We start from the raw sequence: 22,357 nt of genomic DNA, 5'->3' as shown, positions 1-22,357 counted from the left end.
TTTTTTAGTCACAGAGTCTAAAGATTAATGAGGAATTTTAGTAATCTATTAGTTTCCTTGTTTAAAACAGGTACAGAAGTTCAGCCACCCAACCAAAAAGGTGAAGTGTATACACAGGAAGTTCACATAAAAAGATATATTAATAACCTTAGAAGCAAGGGGATACCCTGTTTCACCTAGTAAATTGGAAGGAGACCAGAACTTGCCCAAGGACTCCCAGCTAGGAAGTGGATGATTCTGGTTCTGAATGTAGCTCTGGCCTCAGAGCCCAGCTCATAACCACCACACCCACTTGCACACAAATTCCCTTTGATGCTCAGCCTCCTCATGTGAAAAAATGGGTGAGGGGGAATCATTAATCTGCCTTATTTAGCTCGCAGGGTTGTTGGAGAACCACAAAATGATCTTTTGTTGAGATTAAGTGAATTAATACACATAAATGATTAACTTGACCTGATTGACATACAGGAACCATGTCTACAAATGGCCCTGCTTTCCTCAAGGCTATACGTTTACCAAAAGTGTAGGGTTTAGAATGATGAGACACAGGAGGCTGTTCTGTATCACGGTGTAACTTTAGCAGCCCTGCCAGAGCCCAGCATTTCTAACAAGTCTGGACCCTTGGGAACTGCTCATCATTCTGACTTCATGGCAGAAAATATATCAAACATGGCAATTACTCAGGAGGCCCTGAATTAATCCCTGATTAACACAGACGCTAAGACCAGATCTCAGAAACACAGGATTGGTATCTCTTTAATATTTAAATGTGATGGTACTGTCCTAAATCCTCATCTGGGTCAGGGAGCAAAGGGCCTCTGTTCTTAAACTGGTGCAAAGTCAAACAGCCTCAGTGTCCACTTAAAACCTTTCAGCACTTTGCAGCTGCTCTGGGAGGGAGATCAGATCCTTAAATGGCCTATAAGGCTCCATATGACCTGACCCCCATTTTCCTCTCTAGCTTCCTGCGGTTGTCTTCTCGTTAAACTCCAAACTTGCTGGCTGCCTCTCAGTCCCTTGACAAGGCGGACTGCTTCCAGATTTGGTCCTTTACAAGTGGTGCCTGGAACCTTATTCCACTTTCTTTGACAATATCCCATTCGCCCTTTAGGTATCCCTTAACTGACCTTCAGGGAATCCTTCCCTGACTAGGTAAGATTCTCCTACACCATTCTGTTGAAACATTAAAACTAATTTTAAAATATGTATATGTGTATAATTTTTAATTTGATGTTTATCTCCTCTATTAGCCTGGACCCTTTATAAAGGCAAGGACAACCAGTGTCCTGCTCAATATCTCCAGCACCGGACGTATGTCCAGCATATAACGAAGTCTCAGTGACCATCAGTTGAATGAATAATCGTAAGGGGCTGTCAAGTTTAGGGAGCATGGACTTCTTTATATCCATTTACCATGCCGTAAAAGTTCCTTCTCCCCTTTCCCAAATGTATACTTCTACAAAAATTCACAAACAACTGAGTTTTTTGTTTTGTTTTCTATTTTTTGGCTGAAGCCCACAGCATGCGGGATCCTAGTTCCATGACCAGGGATCGAACCCACACCCCCTACATTGGGAGCATGGAGTCCTAACCACTGTACCGCCAGGGAAGTTCCCACATACAACTGAGTTTTTACAGAGCTCCCTAAAGCTCATTCATCAGTTCCCTAATTCTGATGACCATAAATATCAGAAAGCTAACCTCCTTCTTAGTCTGGTGTCCCTTCCACTCAGGAATTTATATCTTAGATTTTTAATTTCTTACCCTACTCTTATCTCCGATCCCTGGCCTAATTGTACCTTTTCCTTGAAGAAACTCAAATGGACTAAAAAATTTACAATCGTCTTAAGATCACATTTCTGAAAGTACTGTTAGGGCCATCTCTGGGATTCTACCTTGATAAGCTCCCTGCTTAACCTGTGAACAAGTAGAATATTTATTTTTTCAACTTTATTGGAATATAATCGAAGTACATTATGTTGCACATATTTAAGCATATAATTTGATGTTTTACATATGTATATACCAAGAAACCATCACCCAAATCAAGATTAAACAATTCCATACCTCCAAAAGCTTCCTTACATCTCTGTATTTCATCCCTCCTTCTAACCCTATCACAAGTTAACTACTGATCTTCCTGTCACTATAGTTTGCATTTTCTAGAATTTTACAGAAGTGGAATCATATAGTACATACTCCTTTTTTCTTGCTTGGCTTTTGAGATTCATCCACGTTGTTGCATGTAGCAACAGTTCATTTTTATTGCTGAGTATTATCCATTGTATACAATTTTTCCATTCAACTGGTGATGGACATTTGAGGGTTTTCTAGTTATTTTTGCTATGAGAAAGCTGCTATGAATACATGTATAGGTTTCTATGTCAACCTAGAAATTTTCATTTCTTGTGTAGAAACCTAGAAGTGGGATTGCTGGATTGTATGTTAAGTGTGTTTAACTTTCTAAGAAACTGCTGAACTGTCTTCAGAAGTAGGTGTGCCATTTTACTTTGAGTTTCATTTGCTCCACATACTCAACAAAACTTGTATTTTTTTTTAACATTTTAATGGATGTATAGTGTTATCTCATTGTGGTTTTAGTTTGCATTTCCCTGATGACTTTTGATGTTGAGCATCTTTCCATTGTGCTTATTGGTCATTTGTATGTCATCTTTTGGAAAGTGTTCACATCTTTTGCTCACTTTCTTACTGCGTTTATCTTCATACGAATGAGTTGTTAAGAGTCTTATATATACCCTGATACAAATCTTTGTCTGATAAATGTGTTGTGGATATACTCCTGGTCAGCTTGTGGCTTGCCTTTTTGACTTAATGGTGTCTTTTGAAGAGCAAACAATTTTCATTTTGATAAAAGTAAAAAAAAAATCTTTTATGGTTCCTACTTTTTCTAAGAAACTTTTGCCTAGTCCAAGCTCACAAAGATTTTCTCATTTTCTTCTAGAAGTTTTATAATTTTAGATTCTTTACTTGAGTCTACCATCCATTTTGAATTAATTTTTGTGGACAGTGAGATAAGGGTCAGTGTTCAATGTTCCCCACATGGATGTCCAGTTGATCCAGTACCATTTGTTGAAAAGATTTTCCTCTCTTCATTGAATTGTCTTAGCTCATTTATTAAAAAAAACCCAAAAAAACAAAAGCACTTGACCAAATGTATTCATCTATTTCTGAACTGTCTGTATTGTCCCGTTGTTCTATGTCTATCTTTTTGCCAATACCAAAGTGCCCTGATTACTGTAGCTTTATAGCAGGTCTTGAAATCAAGCAGACTAAGTCCTTAAATTTTGTTCACCTTTTTAAAATTTGCTGTGGTTATTCTATGTTGTTTGTATTAACATAAACATTTTAGGATCAGTTTGTCCATCTCTACAAGAAGTCTTGCTGGAATTTTTATTGGGATTGCATTGAATCTATAGATTAATTTGGGGAGAATAGACATCTTAACAATATTAAGTCTTCCTACCCATGTGCATAGTATATATTTTTAAAATGTATTTAGGTTCTTTTAAATTTCTTTCAGCAACTTCTTGTGGTTTTTGTTTTTTCCTGGTGTAGAGATCTTAGAACTCTTTTAGATTTCTTTCTAGGTACTTTCTGGCATGTAAATGTAACAACTGTGAATGCAGTTTTTTAAACTTCATTTTCCCACTGAGTGCTTCTAGTATAAAATAATAGTTGATTTTGTATATTAACCTTGGATCCTGTGAACTTGCTAAAATCATTTATTAGCTCTAGTAGTTTTGTAGATTCTTTGTAAACAGATATATCATCTGCAAACAGGGACAATTTTACTTCTTTTCTAATCTTTTATTTCCTTTTCTTGCCTTATTTAATGGGTAGGCCCTCCAGAATAATGATAAATACAAGTGGTGAAAGTGGGTATTTTTGCTTTGATTTTGATCTCAGGTGGAAACATTTCAGTCTTTCACTATTAAGTATAAAATTAGCTATAGGTGTTTGTAGATGCCCTTTTCAGTTTGAGGATATCTCCTACTATTCCTAGTTTGCTGGGAGGTATGTTTGTTTGTATGTTTTAAATATGAGTGGATGTTGAATTTTTGTCAAATGCTTTTTCTGCATCTATTGAAATGATTATACGGGCTTCCCACTTATTCTTTTAATATGTTGACTACATTTTCAAACGTCAAACCAACTTTGTATTTTTGAGATAAACCTTACTTGTTCATTGTGTACTACTGATCTTCTAAAATATTGCTAGATTTGATTTACTAAATTGTGTTAAGCAATTTGTGTCCATACTCATGAGGGTTAGTCATCTATAATTTTCTTTTTTTGTAAAGTCTTCATCAGGTTTTGATATTACACATATACATAAAACAAGTTGGGTAGTGATCCTCCCTTCTTTATGTTTTGCAAAGGTTTGTGTTATTTCTTCCTTGAATGTTGGTAGACTTTAACAGTGAAACTGTCTGGAATTGGAGTTTTTTGTTTGGGAAATTTTTTATATGACAAATTCAAAATTTTTAAATAGATATAGGACTATGCAGTTTCTCTCCTTGTGTCAATTTTGGTTAAATTGTATTTTTCAAGAAGTAAATCTATTTCATCTAGGTTGTCAAATTTGTTGCCATAAAGCTACTCATAATTTTTTCTCATTATCCTTTTATTGTCTGTAGGATCTGTGGTGATAATCCCCCTTTCAGTCTTTTTTTATTTTTTATTTTTTGGTACGTGGGCCTCTCACTGTTGTGGCCTCTCCCGTTGCGGAGCACAGGCTCCGGACGCGCAGGCTCAGCGGCCATGGCTCACGGGCCTAGCCGCTCCGCGGCACGTGGGATCTTCCCGGAGCGAGGCACGAACCCGTGTCCCCTGCATCGGCAGGCGGGACTCTCAACCACTGCGCCACCAGGGAAGCCCATAGAAATTTGTCAATTTTGTTGCTCTTTTCAAAGAATAAGCTTTTGGCTTGGGTAGTTTATCTTCTATTTAGTTGATTTATGCTCTTTAGTATTTCTTTCTTCTTTCTTTTTTTTTTTATAAGGGTGGAGTGAAGTGGTAGTAGAGAGGAAGGGATGGTGTTTTCTTATTTTTAAAATTTTTATTTATTTTTATTTTTGGCTGTGTTGGGTCTTCGTTTCTGTGCCAGGGTTTTCTCTAGTTGCGGCAAGCGGGGGCCCCTCTTCATCGCGGTGCGTGGGCCTCTCACTATCGCGGCCTCTCTTGTTGTGGAGCACAGGCTCCAGACGCGCAGGCTCAGTAGTTGTGGCTCACGGGCCTAGTTGCTCCATGGCATGTGGGATCTTCCCAGACCAGGGCTCGAACCCGTGTCCCCTGCATTGGCAGGCAGATTCTCAACCATTGCGCCACGAGGGAAGCCCAGTACTTCTTTCTTTATACATACTTTGGGTTTGCTATGCTCAACTTTTTCTAGTTTCTTAAAGTGGAACTTTAGTTCGTTGATTTCTAATATAAGCATTTAAAGCTTAAGTTTCCAAGGACTGCTTTATCTGCATCTCACAATTTGATGTATTTGTCATTCAGTTCAAAATATTTTCTATTTTCATATGTGATTTCATTTTGGCCTATGGCTTATTTTGAAGTGTGTTAATTTCTAGATATTTTTTTCTTAGATATTTTGTTGTAATTAATTTTTAAAGAATTCTTTTCGGTCAGAGAGTATTTTATATGGCCCAGCATATGGTCTAACTTGGTGAACATAATGTATATTTGAAAAGAATGTGTATTCTGGCTTGTGGATGTTTTATAAATGTCAGTTAAATCAAGGTGGTTGATAGTGTTGTTCAGATCTGTGTCTTTTCTTATTTTTGTGTCTGTAGTATCAATTGCTGAGAGAGGGGAGTTAACATTCTCCTACTGTAATTTTGTTGTCTATTTCTCTTTAATATTATGTTTTCTTGATAAATGATTCCTTTTCTCATTATTAGTGTCTTTTATCTTAGATAATACTCTTTGTCTTGAAGTCCATTTTAGTTGATATTCAAATAGCACTTCACGGACTTCCCTGGTGGTCCAGTGGTAAAGAATTCACCTTCCAATGCAGGGGACCTGGGTTCAATCCCTGGTTGGGGAACTAAGATCCCACATGCCGATGGGCAACAAAGCCTGCATGCCACAACTACTTGCACGCCTCAGTGAGAGAGCCCATGTGCCACAAAACAGAGCCCATGTGCTCTGGAGCCTGCGCACCACAACTACAGAGCCCATGTGCCCTGGAGCCCATGCGCCACAACTAGAGAGAAGCCCGCACGCAATGAAGACCTGACATAGCCAAATAAATAAATAAATAGAATAGCACTCCAGCGTTCTTATACTTTACTATTTGCATGGTACTTTTTCCATCCATTTACAGTCAGCCCTCCATTTCTGTGGGTTCTGCATATGCAGATTCAACCAACTGCAGGTTGAAAATACTTTAAAGAAAATTCCATAAAGTTCCAAGAAGCAAAACTCGAATTTGCCATGTGCTGATAACTTGAATTTGCCATGTGCTGATATCAGCATTTACATTGTATTAGGTATTAGAAGTGATCTAGAAATGATTCAAAGTATATGGATAGGGACAAAGTGAGAGAGCAGCACTGACATATATACACTACCAAATGTAAAACAGATAACTAGTGGGAAGCAGCCGCATAGCACAGGGAGATCAACTCGGTGCTTTGTGACCACCTAGAGGGGTGGGATAGGGAGGGTGGGAGGGAGATGCAAGAGGGAGGAGATATGGGGATATATGTATATATGTGGCCAATTCACTTTGTTGTGCAGCGGAGACTGGCACGGCATTGTGGGGCAATTATACTCCAATAAAGATGTTAAAAAGTATATGGGTAGATGTGTGGTTGTATGCCAATACTACACTATTTTATGTAAGGGACTTGAGCATTCATGGGTTTCGGTATCTACAGGGGTCCTGGAACCAACGCCTTGTAGATACCGAGGGATGACTGTACTTTCAACTTATGTGTCTTTATATTTAGTCTGTCTCTCATAGGCAGTGTATAGTCCTTTTTTTATCCACTCTGTAAATATTTAATGTAATTATTGATATGGTGGGATTTAGGTCTACCATTTTGTTTTCTGTTTGTCCCTCTTTTTCTTTGTATCTCTGTTCTCCCTTTACTGCCTTCTTTTGGATTATTTGAATATTTTAATTCATGACCTAGATTTTTGGCTATTACTTCTTTGCATTTTCTGTTTGGCAAGTTGTTCTAGGAGTTAAAAATATACATAACTAATTTTTCATGGTCTGCTTAAAATAAGAATTATATCATTTCATGTAAAATGCAGAAGCATGGCAACCATATGGGTCCTTTAATTCCCAACCTTTAAGTTATAATTGTCATATGGATTGTATTTACATACAGTGAAACCTTCCCCAGACAATATTTATTGCTTTCAACAAAGTATATATATATATATATATATATGTATATATTTCAATGTATTTTAAAGACTATAAGAGGGAAAACTCTTTTATATTTATCTAGATATTTACCATTTGTTGCTCTTCCTTCATTCCCAGAGATCCAAGTTTCCTTCAAGTATCATTTCCCTTCAGTATGAGGAACTTCCTTTAGCATTTCTTGTACATTAGGTCTGGTGGCAATGAATTCTCTTAATTTTTCTTCACCTGAGAATGGTTTTATTTTGCCTTCATTCCTCTGTCTAGGTTGCTTCTCCACAATCCACCTGCTTTTATTTCTCAGTATCCTCAGATAGTCGCTTTTGCATTTTTGTCTACTTTTTAGTTGTAATCAGCAGGAAAAGCACACAGCTATGCCAAACTAGAACAACAAAACATTTTTTTTATGTTTTATCATTTCTATGGCAAAATTTATTGCTAAATTAAAATCAGAGAGGTATACCGAATTCTTACATGGGCACGTTTCCAGTTGCCCAGGAATACTTTTTTCAATATTTAATCAAATATTTACAGTCAGTGGTAAATTCAGTAAGTAAATTTTTGCTGTTAATTAGACATCACTGGTAAGTATTCTCTGATATTCCCTATGACTGTAATTGTTGCAGTTCCTTTAAACTCCTGGTCGCACCCAGCATTTGCATTGTAATGGCTTGTCTTTGCCCACTGTTGATTAAATTAGTCCACTGCTTATTTACTTCTTTCAGTGGAGATTTAAACCATAAGTTTCAGCAGAGTAGTGACCCTATCCATCTTACTTACTACTACATCCCCAGACACAGTAGATGCTCAATAAATATTTCCTGAATGAATTAGCTGAATGTATGCCGCTCCTCACACTTCTGACCCCCCTTACTCTTTCCTTTTTCCTTTATCTATAGCACTTATTACCATGTAAGATCATTTAAAATTATAATTATTATGTGTTACCATTTTCCTCCTACCTCTAATGTAAGCTCCATTAGGGTGAGGATCTTTACCTGTTTGAGATACACTGACAGAGCTTAAGCATCTGGCATTGTACCTGACATATAAAGTACGCAGTAAATATTCATTGAATGAATAGTTGCAAATCAAAGGTAAGCAGCCATTATAATATTTATGACAAACCTATAACAATTCTTTTAACTCAGGGGAGTTTTGTATATGCTGGAATAATACCAGACAATGGCTCTCTGCTCCCGTCCCAGTACTTCTTTTATACCTGTTCTCTTGCTACTATTCTGGTTCCTGTCTATTCTCCCTGCCTCAGGTACTAGAAGGAGTTGGAAGACTTAGTCTGTACCAGGTGTCAGGAGCACAAACCCACATTCCTTCTGATAACTCTACCTTGGACACATCACTGACAAACTTGTGGAGAGGGAACTTTTATAAAGAGCAGCACCTATAATCTCACAAACATAAGGCCTTTACACAAGCTAGCTAGACAGTTTTCACTACAGACAGAAGTGGATGAAATAAACTACAAGAAGTTTTTCTTACTGATGATTTAATGTCCTTTTGAGTGGCAGTGTGACTATTCTTAGGTGTGTGGGTTCAGAAATTGGACAGGTCTCGATTCAGACTCCACTCCATTTACCCTGGTCTGAGCTTATTTCCTCATCTACAAAATGCTTAGTGTAGAGTTCTATCACATGGTAAGCATAATGCAATAAAGGTTATCTATTTTTCATGGATAATTATGAGTCTTTTCCAGCCCTTTCCAATATTACTTCTGATGTACCTAATATGGAAACTTTAACGACCTAAGCTGCTCAGAAAACTGGGTGTTCACTATTAAAGCCTTTACGGTTGGGGTTAGCCCATGTTAATAATCATTTTGTGAGTTCTGGAGTTCACCTCTCTGGGTTAGTCTATCACAGTGAACATGACTCCTCACATTTGTCTGTGATGACTGAATATCCTGTAGAATTCAACTGTGATCTTCAAGTCATCATGCTAGAGATCAATTTTCAATGACTAGGACTCAGAACCCTAAGAGAATGAGATCTTACTGAGATTGTCTTGACCCCAAAACCGTTTCCTAGAAGTTACAGATTTTACTACCTCATTGTCATGTACATAAAGTTATTCTAATAAAACCTGACTATGAGGGGTGGGGGAATCTACTATTACAGTAGGATCATTTCAAATATTTGGTTATAATGCCTTCTTCATAGCCTGCTTTTTTTAAGGTGCCTCACTTCTCTCAGCAATACATGGTCCTAGGACTGGCACATTGTGGGTGCACGTGCGTGCACGTGTGTGTGTGCACGTGCACACATGTGCCACCTTCTATTCTTAAGTGTAAAAAGGTGCAGTTGACCACTTCAGACAGTGCAACCCCATCTTCAGCCCTGCAGAAGAACTTGGAAGATGCAGCTTTACCTGAAAATCTTGAATGGTTCTTCTTGAGGGGCCATGGAGAACAGCTTCTGGAGGGCAGCTCTCCCTCTGCATTAGGAGCTGATGAACCTAGAAGGGAAACTTCCTGCTACAATAACACAGCAAGGCAATGTGATGAACACTTTTATTTACAAATATAATTAAAAGCTCTGACAGTTATCATGCTCTTCCTTGGAACCTGAAAAATGTTTTGTTTTTTAAAGTGCATGCAAAAGAAGTAAAGCCTTTTTTTTTTCATCATTTTTTATTGTAAGAAAATACACAGTTTGAAAGTGTGAATAATGCAATATTTATGACCAAGATATGGGACTTAGGGAGGGGCAGGGAAATAAAGAAAAAAGATCAAGATGATCTGATTGACAGACAGTGTTGAACTCCAAATACTGAATTGGAAAAGGAGGGAGGTGGGGAGGACTGGGAGGAGGGAGTAAAAAAATTTGATCAGAGAAACAGTTAAAATACAATATGAAAATAAGTAATACCTCTCCTTAAATTCCTTCTATACACAAAATACACGATTTGCCAAAGCCCAATTTGTGCTACTGGGATTCTGTGAGCTCCTTAAGTGTATTCACATCCTCTGCAACAGCAGAAAATGATTATGATACAATCAGAATATGCTCAAGACAAGTTAAACTCTTGCCAGCAGGTTCTTAAAAATCACAAGATCTCTTCACCCCACCCACCCCCCATTCCCCAAAAAAGTATTAATATGTCACCACTGATATGTACATCACAATTAGTTTCTGTAAAATGTATCAAATTTTCAATCTTTAATAAAACTTTGTTTTTTTTTTAATTCCTGATGAATAAATACCAAAAAAATAAAATAAAATAAAATAATGCAGCAGCTAGTTAAGGTGTAAGGCTGCGGATATTGTGTCTCTCTCCCCCTTGGCATTTATTATTATTATTATTATTTTTGCTTTACTTTCACAGATTGGTGGTAATGAGTGATTGCTTAAAGCAATATACATCCACTTTTTTGTTGTTGTTGGTTTATTGGTTTTGTTAAAACTGTCTCCAAAGTTTTCACTGAAACATTTTGAATCACATCGATACTGTGACGTGTACTATGAATAGAAGAGATGGCCAGGTTTCAGCCAGCACTGAAAATTGACACGGGAGGGGGGAGGAAGGGGGCCCCTGATGGAGTAAGAATAAACAGGCACTAGTCCGACACGATGTCAGTAAGAGTAAGAGAGAGAGAGAGAGTGAGAGCAACGCCCGTTAAAATGGGGAATGTGGTTTTGCAGGGTCTGAATTTTTTTGTTTTCTTTCTTTCTTTCTTTCTTTTTTTTTTTTTGTAAATGGCAAAAAAATTTAATCTCATCTATAGTCCTCCTTAGGAAAATCTAATGTAACCAAATTCCCAAATCCCATTCTGAGGCTCTCCATGTCAAAAGTTTCAATCTCTCGCTCTTGCCTTTCCAATAGGTACTTTATTCTCTCGCTGCGTTCCTTCTGAAGGGCAGCCAGCTCTTCTTCAATCTGAAATAAGCACAATGAACAGTTCTTAATGGAAAGGAGTTCCCAACAGGCATATATATACACATAACATGCACACAGATGACACACGCAGGAACTAAGAGTAAACTAGTCTGGGGCAGGCTGGGAGAGTCCTGTGATAAATGTTGTGTGTCTAATCCATCACATTTAAAACTTTCTCACAAGAATAAAAATGTTTGGGGCCACCTGGGGCCAGCATTGCCATTCTAGCAAGCCAAGCAGCTGGGCCGATCTAGGTCACTGTCCTGTCTCAGCAGGAGATGGCTCGGGAGAAGCTAAAAGACACTCAAGCACAATTAAGTTGTGCTGCTTTCCCAGAGAGAGCCCAAAGCCCCCTGGGTCATTAGCAATTTAGTTCTAGAGCAGGAAAATAGTCTCTCACGTTGATCTCTGGGAACTACCAGAAGAAAGCACGAATAACTGGTTAAGCAAATACATGCTTAACAGCTCTGAGATGCTTTATGACATCTTTTCTACTTCATATTCCTCAGCAATATCTAAAGCAATGAATATTTCAATTCTGATAACATTTATTATGCATGGCAATATCAGCCTCTCTTCATTTTAATTTTTTTTAAAGAGCCCTGCTGGTGATTTCTTTTGGTTTAGAAATAGCTGAGAATAAAAACTAAATCTGTATTTGGCCTCACGACATTCAGGGGCCACGCTATCAACTCACAGTACCTTTCATACGTCAAATCAACTACCCAGTAACCCGTGTCAGTCCTCAGGCTGTGAAGGTGGAAGGTTTCCGAACAGAGTAATATAATAGAGAGAACTTAGGCTGTGGGATCAGATTTATGCAAGTAACTTAATTAAGCCTTTTGAGCCTCAGTGTCCTGTCTGTGGAATGGGGACTATGCCTACCTCTCAGGGCACTAGGAGTATCAAAGCAGGTATGAGGGGAACAGCGCCTTTGTTAAATCGCCCGGTACACAGGCAGAGCCACGCCCATCCTCTACCCAGCGGTACAGGACCCTTGACAACACGCTCATACCTTCTGCTCAAGATGTGCTCTGCGCAGAGACACCCTCTGCTCTAGCTTCTGGAGCTCACGTTCATGCTGTGCCTCTGTCTGCATCTTGATTTTGCTCTGGTAGGCATTGAGCAGCTCCATTTCTTGCTGGAGCTGTAGCCTCAAGGCCTGGCATTCTGCTTCTTGAGCCTCATCTAGCCGTAACTGCGGGTACAGAAGACATACACTGTGATTCGCTCCTAGCTTACAGAACTTGGTGACTACTGGAAGATGCTTCCTTGTTTGGGCTGAAACAGGTCTCTCAGAAAAACAGATGCCCGGTGGGGGGTACTTTCAGAGTTAGGAATCAAAAATAGTACATTCTGCCCAATGGGCTACAAAGTTCTAAAAACACTTCCTTTTCTTAAAACATTCTTTCTTAAGAAAACAAAAACATTCTTAAGGAAACCTGGTTTTCTTAAAACCACACTTGCAGGAGTCAGGAAGGCTCCACACTCCAGCAATTAAGCCTGTGGGCTTTGGAGGCAGACTCCTGAGCTGGAATTCCAGCCCCACCATTCACTTAGGTGTGTTACCTCGGCAAGTTAATTAACATCTCCAAGTCTCATTTTCTTCATCTCAAGAAAATAACAATAATAGTTCCTATTGTCTAAGACTGGTATGAGAATTAAATGAAAGAATTCATATAAAATCCCAGGCATAGTTCTTGATGTATACCAAAGGGTCAGTAAATAGCCGGTGTTATCACTATTTTGACTAACCATTTCCATATTTACGTATCTTTAACCCCCAAACCATTATACATTTAGATATCCTTAGCACTAAAAAAAATGAGTCCAATCTCCATAACATTTGAGGAATACCACAGTACCATTACGCTCCTAGCAAGTAAAGTTGGTCCCTATAACATTGGCTTTACTTTATCCTTATGGCCAGCCATCTAAAACTCAAGTGGTTCAAAATTTCCTCCCCACAGAAGGTAGCCTTGATAATCTTACGGGGTGTATTCTGGTTTGAAGCAGTGAAATCCAGATAAAGTTTCTCCCTTGCTCCCTGTAGCACCTGTACTTTGTATTACACACCAGGATACTGATCCTGTGTGGGGAATGGACCAAGCCAGCCAACAGAAATGCCAGCCTTTCAATGAGCACAGTTGAAGATTTAGGGCCATTAGCAGGACTGTATTCAGGGATGAAGACCCTCCTGTCCCACCAGACTTGGTCTGGTCTAGATTTAGCAGGCCCTCAGTTCAGCTGGGAACTATGAGATTAGAACCCTTGAATTAGTCTGTCTACCCTGAGTATATCTGCATGTTTCCATTGAGACCACTTTGCCAAGATACCTATTCTCCACCTTAGGCTGCCTTCCCTCTTCTGTACAATTTGTGACAATAACATTTCTTAATATCTTGATAGTTATGACTTTTTGAAATGTTATTAGAATAGTTTTAGAAAGTTATTTGCATAGTGTCTTCTTTAGTGCTTTGGAGAAATATACTATGTCAAATGAACACAAAATAAATAATGGAATCATATTTCCAAGGTACTTTCTAATAATTAACCCTAACCAGCTTTCACTAAAATCCACTAGACAGGATGCTGCTCTTCTCATTTCCCAATGAGAGATGAAGGGAGAAGAGACACTAGACACAATGAACAGCCAGTCTGCAGCAGCAGCAGCTTCACAGATAAATGCCAAAGGGATTACTGGCTCCCAAGGAGATTGCTATCGATTCCCTCTTGATATGGGAGGTTTCTTACCAATAAAGGGAATGAAAGTCTATTCTTTTCTACTTGGCTTGGTTAATTGTTATGAGCCCTGGCCAAGTGGGTGAGAGGCTCATTCTACAGGCAATTTAGACCACTGAAAACACCCCCATCTTCTCTTATTTCTGGCATTCTATTATTAATGTCAGTAACTGTGTTATTCTGTACCAGCTCTGACTCTAAAGAAGTGCCAGTCTAGAAATCAGGGGATATTCCAGTATTTGGTATTCATCACCCCCCAAAGTTGCACATACCAAATCCATTAAAAAGTTTTATAAAAGTATAGGTAAATATCATGTCTGTTCCCTCTATTGGATTAAACTCAAGAAAAGGATGTGACAGAAGCAGCATAGTGGCCAGTGTAGTAGTGGCCAGGCATATACGCTAACAGGGTCTCCCCAAACAGGGTTCAAATCGTAGGTCCACCACTAGCTACGTACCACTAAGTGACCCTCTAAGTCAAGAGTTGGTACACCATGGACCAAGAGTCAAATCCGGCTTGCTGCCTATTTTTGTAAATGAAGTTTTCCTGAATGGAACACAGACACGCTTATTCATTTATATATTATCTATGACTGCTTTTGTACTACAATAGCTGAGTTGAGTAGTTGTGACAGAGACTCTGTTGGTCCACAAAGCCTAAAATATTTGCCACCTGCCCCTTTACAGAAAAAGTTTGCCAACCCTTGCCCTAAGCAAGTGACTTGACTTCAATAAACCTCAGTTTCCTCACATGTAAATTAGGGTTAAAAAAGTAACTACTTCAGGGCTTCCCTGGTGGCGCAGTGGTTGAGAGTCCACCTGCCGATGCAGGGGACACGGGTTCATGCCCCGGTCCGGGAAGATCCCACATGCCACGGAGTGGCTGGGCCTGTGAGCCATGGCCGCTGAGCCTGTGCGTCCGGAGCCTGTGCGTCCGGAGCCTGTGCTCCGCAATGGGAGAGTCCACAACAGTGAGAGGCCCACATACCGCAAAAAAAAAAAAAAAAAAAAAAAAAAGTAACTACTTCAAAGGTCAAAGGGGTTTCACAAAAATGAAATAACACTTATAAAATTCAACAGTGCCTGGCACGTGGTAAGCGGGCAGTAAAGGACTGCCGTAATTATCATCTGTACTTTTATCTCCTCCCTGCCTCAGAAGGAAGGGTTATTTCTTTCCTTTTCTTCAAGAGCAATCATGAACCTATACTCCTGATCCTGTTCTCTCGCATCTTATATAACAAACATTCATTGAGCACCTGTTGTATGCCGGGCATTGTAGCAGATGCTGAGAATACAAACATGAACAAAACCAAAATCCCATCAACCTTTATGTCCCTACCAACTCTCTCCCCTTCTCCTTACCTTTAACCCCTGTCTGCACTCTTCATTCTGTTCCTACACCTCCCCTTCTATTGCTCACAGGAGGGTCACTGATGACCACCCTGGAGGGGTCCTTATCTTGCCTGTCCTCCCAGCGACATCGATATTGTGGACTGCCCCTTCCTTCCAGAACTCTCTAGTTTTCTGAGACACCACACCCTTTCGGTTTTTCCCTCCCTCCCCTCCTTTCCAGCTACTCCCTACCTTATTGGGCCATTACATGTGGGTGTTCCTCAGGACTTTGTCTTGGGCGCTCTTCTCCCTCTAACTGCCCTTCCTAAGGAATCTCATCTATTCCAAAGGCTTCAATTACCATCTTTATGCAAATGACTCCCACATCTACATCTCTATTTCAGACTTCTCTTCTGAGGTCCAGGCTAGCTTATCCACTCTACACGAGGTATCTGCATCTGGATATTTCCCAGCCTCAAGCTCAACATGATTAATATTAACTAATCATATTTCCCTTCCCACTTTCCCAATCTCCAATTCCTTTTTTACCATATAGATAAATGGCACCATCTACCATTTTGCTCAAACTAGAGACTGGGAGTCATCCTCACCATCTCATTCTCCCATTCAGTCTGTTACTAAATGCTCCTAGTTCCACCTCCTGCCTAGCTCTCAAACTGAGTCACTTTCTGCTTCATCCTGACTGTCCCCTCTCGAGTCTGGCCACCACTCCCTCACACCCAGGTAAAGGCAGCAACCTTATAAATGATCGCCTTACACCCACGCTTGTCATCTCCCAGGCCATTCTCCACGTGTCTCCAGAGTGATCATTCAAGAATGCAAATTTGATGTCAGTCTCCTCCTTAATACTCTTCAATGGCTTCTCACTGTCTTTAGGATAAAGATCAAAATTCTTAAGAAGGCTTACAAGCCCCTGTATGATCTTGTCCCCGTTTACCCCTCTCATCTTATTCTCATGTTAGTTTCCTCCTCATTCTCTATATTCCAAACACAATGGACTTGAGTTCTTTAAAAGTGCAATGGTTTTTCCCATCTTTACAAATGTAGTTCCTTTTGCCTAGAATGTGCTCCCTACACTGCAGCTTAAACAATCATTGTGTCTGAGAGGCCTTTCCTGACTCTCCAGACCAGCCTAGCTCTCTTGGTTTACACTCAGTGGGCACACTGCCCTTGCTCTGCTGTTACACATAGACTTCTCCAACGTCTGTTTCCTCCACTCTTCTATAGATTCCATGAAGACATGATCGATGACTGTCTTATTCACCACAGTATTCCTGGGTGCCTGGGGCACAGTAGAGGCACTCAATAAATACTTATTGGATAAATGAATGAATGAATGAAATACGCTGGCTCTGATCCTCAGCTAAGGGCATGTTTAAGCCTTTCCCAATTAATCGAAGACCTCTTTTAACTGTCTCTTCCTCTAGCTATAGCTCTCTTTCTCCTTTTTTTCACTGACAAGAATCTGGGGAAAGCAGTCTCACTTACAGTTTCTATCTCATTTTATAATCACGTTTTCAATCTACTTAGAATGTCTTCCATTTCCACCACTCCACGGTCTGTGACAATGGACAAAGCCACTGCTGGGCCCAAATGGTTTCTCTGCAACATGTGAAATCATCAACTAGAAAGTTTTGTTCTGGCTTCTGTGACATACTCTCTTTTGAGGCTCTGACCCCTGGCTATTCATCTTCTTTGGTCCACCTTCTACTCAGTCCTCAAATGTTGATGCCCACAACTCTGTCCTGAGTCCTCTTCCTCTTTAATACTATCTCCTATCCGTAGGAGATCTCAGATATTCCGAATAGCTACAACTGCCCCCATATAACAATGACTAACTTTTTGATGTTAATCCTGACACCTTGCTGAGCTACAGATTTTCATCTCTGTACCTCTCTACCTAGATACCCACAGAGCTCAGATAATGAGTCAAGTATCTTCTAGACATCCATCCAAACTCACCCCTCCTTCCATTTTTCTATCTTGGTAAAAATCATGACCTGTTCCACTGTTATCAAACCTACCTCTCAAATTGGTCCCTAAGTTCTATCTATTCTACTCCTAAATATTTATCAAATCCTTCTCACCACTTCCATTAGCATGTTCTCTTAGTTCATGCCTTCATTTTTTTTTTCCTGGACTATTATAATAGCTTCCTAACAGGTCTCCTTACCTATATTTGCCACATTACTGCCAGTATCTTTCTATAGCACACATCTGATCCTGTCACTTTCCTTCTTAAAATAGGCTTTAGCAGCTCTGTATTGCTGACACAATAATGTCCACACTCCCAGCTTTGAGGCTCTGACCCCTGACTATCCACCAGCTGCCCGTTATACTCCTGCCATATCAACTACTCGTTGTTTCTCAAACGTGCCATCCTCTTTTAGGCCTTTGAGTCTTCATATATACTGTATCGTCTGCCAGGAATAACTTTTCCATTTCTGCTTGTCTGATCAACTATTACCCTTTAAGATTCATCTCCTTGTGAAATCTTCACTGAATAAACAGGCAAGCTCCCATCCCTGGCTGCCAAGACCTTTATGACGTCTCCATTTTGGGCTCCCACAATCCTCCTCCTTGAACTTTGGGCTCATATCAAAGTTCTTTCAGTCCCCAAATGTACACTATCCATCTTTTGGAAAAGTGTGTAGGCCCTTTTCCATGGAACCTGTTTGCTTCAATAAATTCCTTCATGCTTCTTGGCTCTTGCAGGGAAGCATTCCCTAGACCAGACTAGTTGTTCCTACTCATCCTCCCATAGCCTCTGTCACCTACCACTTCAAAGCACTTTTATGTTTTATTTTTATTGCTTAATTATCTGACCTCCTTACTTGACTGACAGAAGTGTGAGGAAAGGGACCACTGCCGTCTCTCTAGCTCATCACTCTATCTCTGAGCCCAGCAGAGGGCTGAGCACAGATGTTCAGTAAAGGTTTACCTAATGAATGTGTCTGTGTGTCTATTCATTTGCGCCTGACATTACTTGTGCAATCTTTGATGAATGAGAGTATGATATTACATGCGATATCTATCACATCTTGCCCTCAAAGTCCCTATGTGCCACAGGTCTGATTTAGCATGTATTCCTCAAGTTCCATCTTATAAGACACACTCCAGCAAGTATCCGCTCTGGCTTGGCTTTATTCAGCGTCGTCATTTCCTTCAGTTCTTTGGGCAGAAAAACACCAATATCCTAAATGTGCGCAAGAATCATCTTGGGACCAAAAGGCTGGATCTTGAATTTTCTTGATTCCCAAAGCTCTTGAAGCCGTGGCACCGAACCTAACCACTTACCGCTTGAGAGGCCATCATTTCATTTATACTCTGTTCATACTGCTCTGCCAAAATGGCAAGTTTTCTCGTCTGCTCATCTTTCAGTGTCTTTAAGATTGTTTTGTGCTCATTCTTTGGAGTAACTTCCAACTGGTGATTCTTGAGTGCTTTATACTGTTTGGTCTGTACTTTGCAAGTGTCCTGAAACTGTTTTTTAATTTGCATTTCCATGGCCTGTATAGAAAAAGTGACAAAAGGAAAATAAAGACACATTAGTAAATATAGAAAGCCTTCCATTCTCATGATACAATATAGGTGCTGAGACCAACTGTCTTTTGGTGCAGTGACCCACGTTACTAGTCAGTAATAATGAAAATAATACATGTGTCACAGACAGGTGTTAACTCTACCAATACTTTGGGTTTTGTTTGTTTGTTTGTTTATTTTAACATCTTTATTGGAGTATAATTGCTTTACAATGGTGTGTTACTTTCTGCTTTGTAACAAAGTGAATCAGTTATACATATACATGTATTCCCATATCTCTTCCCTCTTGCGTCTCCCTCCCTCCCACCCTCCCTAAAATACTTTGGTTTTATATCAAATGAACAGAAGTAGTTTTGAATTTACAAATAGATTTTTAAAAATGAATTGTTACAAGATCACAACTCTAAGAAGACTCTGGAATACTATGAAGCTTAGTTTGTTAAAAGATTGCTCATTATTTCAGTGGTTTCCTAGACAAAATCTTCAGTGTCTTCTATTGTTTGTTGCCCCTCCCCCTCCCCCTTTAACTGTTTTCCTCCACTTCCAAGTAAGAAAGGGGATGGCAATGTATGAGCCACCTCTCACTGCTCTGTGTTTCCTTGAAAAATCAATAAAGGGCAACATTGGATTATACTTTATATCATAACCCATTTCCACTACTTGCATGTAGCAATATCAAATATGCATTTTTTTTTTTTTTTTGCGTCACACGGGCCTCTCACTGTTTTAGCCTCTCCCGTTGCAGAGCACAGGCTCCGGACGCGCAGGCTCAGCGGCCATGGCTCACGGGTCCAGCTGCTCCGCGGCATGTGGGATCCTCCCGGACCGGGGCACGAACCCGTGTCCCCTGCATCGGCAGGCGGACTCTCAACCACTGCGCCACCAGGGAAGCCCTCAAATATGCATTTTGGCAAGGATGAGGTGGGGTTTACTATTATAAGCCCAGAAGGCATTCCATCAGGTTGCCTGATAGTCACATGTACATTTCATGAACACATGGAGGGTGTTTTTTTTTTTTTTTTTTCATGGAGGGGTTTTGATGACAAGGATCACTAATTAGACAGGTTAGAATCTGGCTAGAGAGGAAGAAGGCCAGTGCGGTTGAAGTTGGCCTTATATCTTTGTCAACATTGACAGTGACTCCCTTGACAAATAGCAATGGCTTAGTCCATATAGTTTGTTAACTAGCAGTCAGCTAAAATTCTCTGGAGGTAGTGCAGGCCAAAGGAGTTCCGTATTTCTAGTGCAGGGATAATAAATGTCTGGCATATCACTCCCAATTCCCACGCCCAGGACAGATGTCACTAATAAATCATACCTTCCCTTACTAAGTGTGGATGTGGCTTCAGAGTCTTTCTCAATAGAATAGCACTCAAGGTAGCTACAACCAATTCTGACTGGCATGACTGATACAATTTATCTGCTACATTCCTGTCAGGTAACTTCCTCATTTCCTGGGATTAGAACCATGGACTGCTATTAATAATTTTAGAGAGGGAAGGTCATGAAGGGGTCAGAGAAATTGCATAGATACAAAGAAGAAATGGAGAGATCATATTGCCCTGCAACATCTCTTTAGGAGTCTGTTATACCCAGACTCTGGAGATTCTGATTCAGTAGCTGTGGGGTCCTGAAATTTGTAATTTTACGAAGTTTCCCAGGTGACTCTTGACAGTCATCCAGGTGTAGGAACCATTGATCCAACCTGGCTGTGTCCTGGAGCATAAATCGGGAAATTTCCTCTCACCTTTAAGTTTTTTGGCTGTTGCCGAAGTTCCATGACATGCTTTCTGTGCAGTTCCCTTTCTCGCCTCTTATTGTACTCCAGCTGGTTTTCCAGTTCAGTCTGGTGCTGTAGCCGGATCAGATCCATGCGGAGTTTCTGTAACGTGTGCAGCTGCCTGTACTCGAGCTCTCGGGTGGACTCGTCGTGCCGGATCAGCATGGCATGCTCCATCTCCTTCTGTGTCCTCTTTTTATTTAGTTCCTGCATTCAGGAAGAAAAGATACACGGAGAGAGATGAATGGAGACAAACTGGAGGGAAGGCACCACTCGGTGAGGGAAGGCAAGGAATGGCACTATTAACTGTCTCTTAATTAAGCCCGTTAGTGTTTGGCAGCATGACTTAATGAGACTAGATGCACAATCCCTGGAGACAGAGGTTCTGTATGTGGATCCATCACTTTCAAGTTGGGCAACTTCACATCCACCACAATTACTCTACCCGTAAAATGGGATTACTGTTATCCTACCTGACCCCTTCTTACCTCACAGGGCTGCTGTGAATCTTAATCAGGTGATGTGTTATGCATGGGTCTAAATAAGTGTTTCCTTAGTTAGGCCAGCGGTTCTCAATCCTGGCTGGCTGCCCATTAAAATCATGTAAGGAAGCTTTTAAAACGTAAGATGCCTAAGTCCTATAACCTGAAATTCTGATAACTGCCTGGAATGGGACCCTGATGTCAATAGTTTTAAGAGTTCTCTAGCTGGATCTAAATATGCAGTCAGAGTTGAGAATCGCTGGATTAAACTGATAATGTCTGCAGTGTTCCTAGTTTTCTGGGAAACACCCTGTTTTTGCATGTATCAGAAGTAGGCCAACTATCTATTTTTCAGAATCTCAGAGGTCAGGGCTCACTGGGAAAAAGCAGATGAGATCTCTCCCCTTTCATCTTTTCCATTACCGTCTGTTTGGTCATTTCTAGATCTAATCATTCTGTTCCTCCCAGTTTTACTCATGTCTTTCTCTCTCTTTTGTCGAAGGGGGAAAGAAAGGAAACCAGGAAAAAAAAAAAAGAGGGAGGAAGTTGGGTGAAATTTTTTCATTCCCCAGTTCAAGAATATTTCCTAAATGGCACTATATCAAAGATCTGAACCATGCGCGCTCTGGGTACATAAAAATATTTACTAAGCCATCACTCGGTGCTCAACTTGCTAACACTCTGTTTAACAGGGAACTGTAATAGACATTTATTGAAGTATATCCTCAGCTCACAGCAAACTGAATCAATCTATCTTCTCTCCTGGGAATTTGGATTCCGGGACAGTTAATCTCCATGTGGCTAGAATTGAGGGGCACATAAAAACAACATATGTGGTAGCCACCCGTTGCTATGAGGGCTGAGGATTAGAGAAAGCTGGGCTTCAGAGCAAGAAGAACGAAAAAGAAGTGCAGGGAATATACTGATGCCCAAGTTCCTGACTGGTTCTAAGCTCTCCTTGTAGGTCCAGCTGTATGACTGCTACTGGGTTTTATGAAACGTTCCTATAGCTCTGTAGCAAACCCCCTGGTTTTGGTTTAAGCCAGCTCAAATAAATTTTAGTAACACGCAAACAAAAGAAGCTTGATTAATACAGGGAAATAAGTTTTATGTGTAAAATTTTTTTTAAAAAGTGCAAGGTTGGAAGTGATATTAAAA

The 22,357-nt window shown here is 40.1% G+C and overlaps 1 protein-coding gene across 6 annotated transcripts in view; it reads right to left on the bottom strand.

Moving 5' to 3' along the window:
• Positions 1–9,918: 9,918 nt before the first annotated feature.
• Positions 9,919–22,357, bottom strand: part of TAOK3 (TAO kinase 3) — a 188,933-nt gene continuing 176,494 nt past the window's right edge. For all 6 annotated transcript variants that reach the window (XM_033836922.2, XM_073790100.1, XM_019950242.3 and 3 more), the window contains 4 exons: positions 20,685–20,924; positions 18,692–18,904; positions 12,315–12,497; positions 9,919–11,299 (listed from right to left, as the gene is read on the bottom strand). In XM_033836922.2, the coding sequence (XP_033692813.1) occupies positions 11,138–11,299; positions 12,315–12,497; positions 18,692–18,904; positions 20,685–20,924 (798 nt within the window). In that variant the 3' untranslated portion in view covers positions 9,919–11,137. The remainder of the gene's footprint in view (positions 11,300–12,314; positions 12,498–18,691; positions 18,905–20,684; positions 20,925–22,357) is intronic.

The sequence above is a fragment of the Tursiops truncatus genome, chromosome 13 (genome assembly GCF_011762595.2).
Source record: "Tursiops truncatus isolate mTurTru1 chromosome 13, mTurTru1.mat.Y, whole genome shotgun sequence".
Lineage (NCBI taxonomy): Eukaryota > Metazoa > Chordata > Mammalia > Artiodactyla > Delphinidae > Tursiops > Tursiops truncatus.
Note: the sequence above shows the minus strand (reverse complement) of the source record. Positions and strands in the feature narration are given on the sequence as shown.